This window comes from Silene latifolia, chromosome 1, assembly GCF_048544455.1.
Source record: "Silene latifolia isolate original U9 population chromosome 1, ASM4854445v1, whole genome shotgun sequence".
NCBI classification, from domain to species: Eukaryota; Viridiplantae; Streptophyta; class Magnoliopsida; order Caryophyllales; family Caryophyllaceae; genus Silene; species Silene latifolia.
Genome location: NC_133526.1, coordinates 13,024,273 through 13,027,211, shown reverse-complemented (window position 1 = coordinate 13,027,211; position 2,939 = coordinate 13,024,273). Strand labels below are relative to the sequence as shown.

General features: G+C 38.4%; 1 protein-coding gene across 1 annotated transcript; it reads left to right on the top strand.

Annotated features, from left to right (window-relative positions):
* The first annotated feature begins 494 nt into the window (after window positions 1–494).
* On the top strand, window positions 495–1,952 carry LOC141599230 (uncharacterized). Its single transcript, XM_074419189.1, has 2 exons — window positions 495–801; window positions 1,310–1,952. The coding sequence occupies exons 1-2, from the start codon at window positions 519–521 to the stop codon at window positions 1,714–1,716; spliced, it is 690 nt and encodes a 229-aa protein (XP_074275290.1). The 5' UTR covers window positions 495–518; the 3' UTR covers window positions 1,717–1,952.
* Window positions 1,953–2,939: the final 987 nt, after the last annotated feature.

Here is a 2,939-nt window from a genome sequence, read left to right as displayed (position 1 = left end):
ATCATTTGTATGTTTTCACATGTAAATCATCATTAAATCCTACTTCGACCCAATTGTATGCTAATTACGTGTCAACCGACTTAGTCTAATTCTCACATGCTAGGATTAAAACTTGGATGTTGCATTGCATGCATATAGCCGACGATATATCAAGTATAGACAACTTCCCTAATCATTAGTAGAGGCCGCTATCGAGGCGGGCGGGATTAGGTGTTCGATCAAAAGAGCTTCCTAATACGTACCCTCACCCCTTACTCCAGATATCTGTGAGCACCCGTGTTCATTGGCATCCACGAGAGTCATTCTAAACATAGAATGCTAAGGGTAACGATTGCTTAGTGTTCATGTCACTACTTTGTGTCTTGACATGACACGAGGTACTCGAACGGTTCCAATTTCCCATAAAAATTGGTGGCGACTCCATACAAAATGCAAACGCTTGTTTTTCGACCTTCACCAAGCGCCCCCGTGGGCGGCCCGCTGTCCACAGAGACTTGGAGGCAGAAGTCGGGAAGTTGATGGCGGAACAGTTGGCTTGGGACTTTGAGCGTCGTAAAATGGAGAGAAAATTGGAAGTTAAAAATGATGAATTGGAAGATTTAACTAGGAAATTAGGGTTTAGCACGGAAGCCGAGGCGGATGCAATTAAGAGGTATGAGCAGGCCTTGGAGTATAATCGGGTGGTGGAGGCGAAAGTGGAGGAATTGAAGACGGGATTTGATAAGGAAATGGGAGAATTACTGGGCAAGTTGAGTGATTTGAAGGATGAATTGATGCAAAGGGAGGTGGAATTGGAACCAGGTGTTTGAACTTTTGAAAGATTGATTGTTTTTATTATTATGGAATTGGAACCAGGTGTTTGAACTTTTGAAAGATTCATTCCATTTTTATTGCCCTTTTCCGCTTTTCTTCCTTAATTTATCCCAAATTAATTGTCCCTTACGAATACTAACCTTTACATTTAACTAATTAACTACAACTACTTCATTAAGTAGAATGGAGGGAGTATTATGAACATTGTTTGATGTTTTGTTTACATTTTATAAGCTGTGATTTTGATTTGCTGTCTGAGTGGAGTGTTTTGATGTATCTCAAACGAGTAATGTTTCCTGAAACAATTGATTTGTATTCTGGTTTGTACTTCAGAAAGATACTCCTTCCGACTCTGTTGTTTGCTTATAATCTGTGTGAGAGGAATTTTAATCAACGGTAAACAATAATTAGAACGGATGGAGCAATATATAGGTGTTTGGATACTTGTAGAGGATTTTCATTTACCCTTTCCCTTTTTCTCTCTTCTCTTCCCCAGATTCAGCTTCTGAAAGCCAGGTCAGTGATGTGAAATGCTCTTTGAAGTCAAGAAAAAGTGAAGAGTTTGCTAAGCCGACATTGCGGCTTTCTGAGGAAAAGGTTGTAGGACAGAATAGGACCGCTTCTAGTGTTGCGAGCGACCACAAACAAGACGTAGAAGTAACAGGAATGCAAATCTTCTTGAAAACCCTTAGCGGAAAGACAACAGTCATCAGAGTCAAACCTTCTGAGACAATAGACAGCCTCAAATCCAAGATCCAAGTCAAAGAGGGCATCCCATCACGCCGACAACTTCTATTCTTCTCGGGAAAATCGCTTGAAGACAGCCGCACCCTCGCCCACTATAACATCACAAAGGAATCCACCATCCACATTATGGTCCGTCTTTGTGCTCAAAAAATCTAACAAGCTGAAATATGTTTTTATAAAAGTCGTATGTGACTATAGTTACATTTAGTAGGATTTTCGTTATGAGATATCGGCCTTTGTAATTGGGATCATCTGTCATTGGTTCACTTTCATGGGCCTCATCAATGGTACAACAGGAAGTCTTTGTGCTTATATTTCTGTTAAAAAAACTTCCTTAATTAGACCCGTTTTTTAGTCATTGTTTCCCCTTTCTCTTTGGTGGGTTGTACTTGTAGTCTTGTACCTGGCTCAGTTATTAAAGGCTTAAAGATTGCCAAGAATTAGACCAGTTGGGCAGGTGGGGTCTATGGACTTGCATCTCGTTTTTTAAATCAAATAGTATTTGACATGTCTACGTGCAATTACATACGTTTGTTTCTTTAGCAATTCTGATTCTAGAAGTTTTTATTTTTAGGCACTTTTACCAACTTGAAGTTTTACTTAGGGTTTTTTGTCAAACACAACCTTTAAAAAACTTTTTTTTCCAAACACCACCTTTTAAAAAAAAGTTTGTAAAACACAACTTTTAATAAATTTATTTTTGTAAAACACGACATTTTGGCAAGAGTTTAACCACTTGCAATAGAGTGACTTTAAGTCGATATTTGAGGTAGCAAACGAGGTCGATTTGAGGTGTTCTTAGACTTTTTGGAAAGGTGGTAGTACAACCTTTTCAGGGGTTACCAATACGGTGGTGATAGGTGACTTTATGTGGGATTTCTTGATGTGTAAAGTAAGGCTGGTCAAGGAGTGAATTGGAGGTAAAAACAAATAAGAAAAACACCAATTCACTCCTTGACCAACCTTACTTTACACACCAATAGACCCCACATAAGACCACCTATCACCGCCGTATTGATAACGCCTAGAAAGCTTATACTCCCACATTTCCAACGAGTCTAAAAACACCTCAAACTGACCTCGTTTGCTATCCCAAACATCGACTGAAAGTCACCTCATTGCAAGTGTTCAAGCTCTAGCCAAAATGTCGTGTTTAACAAAAAAAAATTATTAAAGGTTGTGTTTCACAAACGTTTTTTTTAAAGGTGGTGTTTGGAAAAAAAAAGTTTTTTAAAGGTAGTGTTTGACAAAAAATCCTTTTACTTATTACTTTTACCCATAACTAAAAATAAACCGACTCGAAGTAAACTTGAAATGACTTACAACTTGATATTTAAAACTGAAATTTCAAAATAGCATGGCCCGAGTCACGCCAAAAC

Coding starts and splice junctions, on each gene's coding strand:
- LOC141599230 (XM_074419189.1), top strand. CDS start 519: ATGGCGGAACAGTTGGCTTGGGACTTTGAGCGTCGTAAAATGGAGAGA. Junction 802..1,309: donor GGAGGTGGAATTGGAACCAG/GTGTTTGAACTT, acceptor TCTCTTCCCCAG/ATTCAGCTTCTGAAAGCCAG.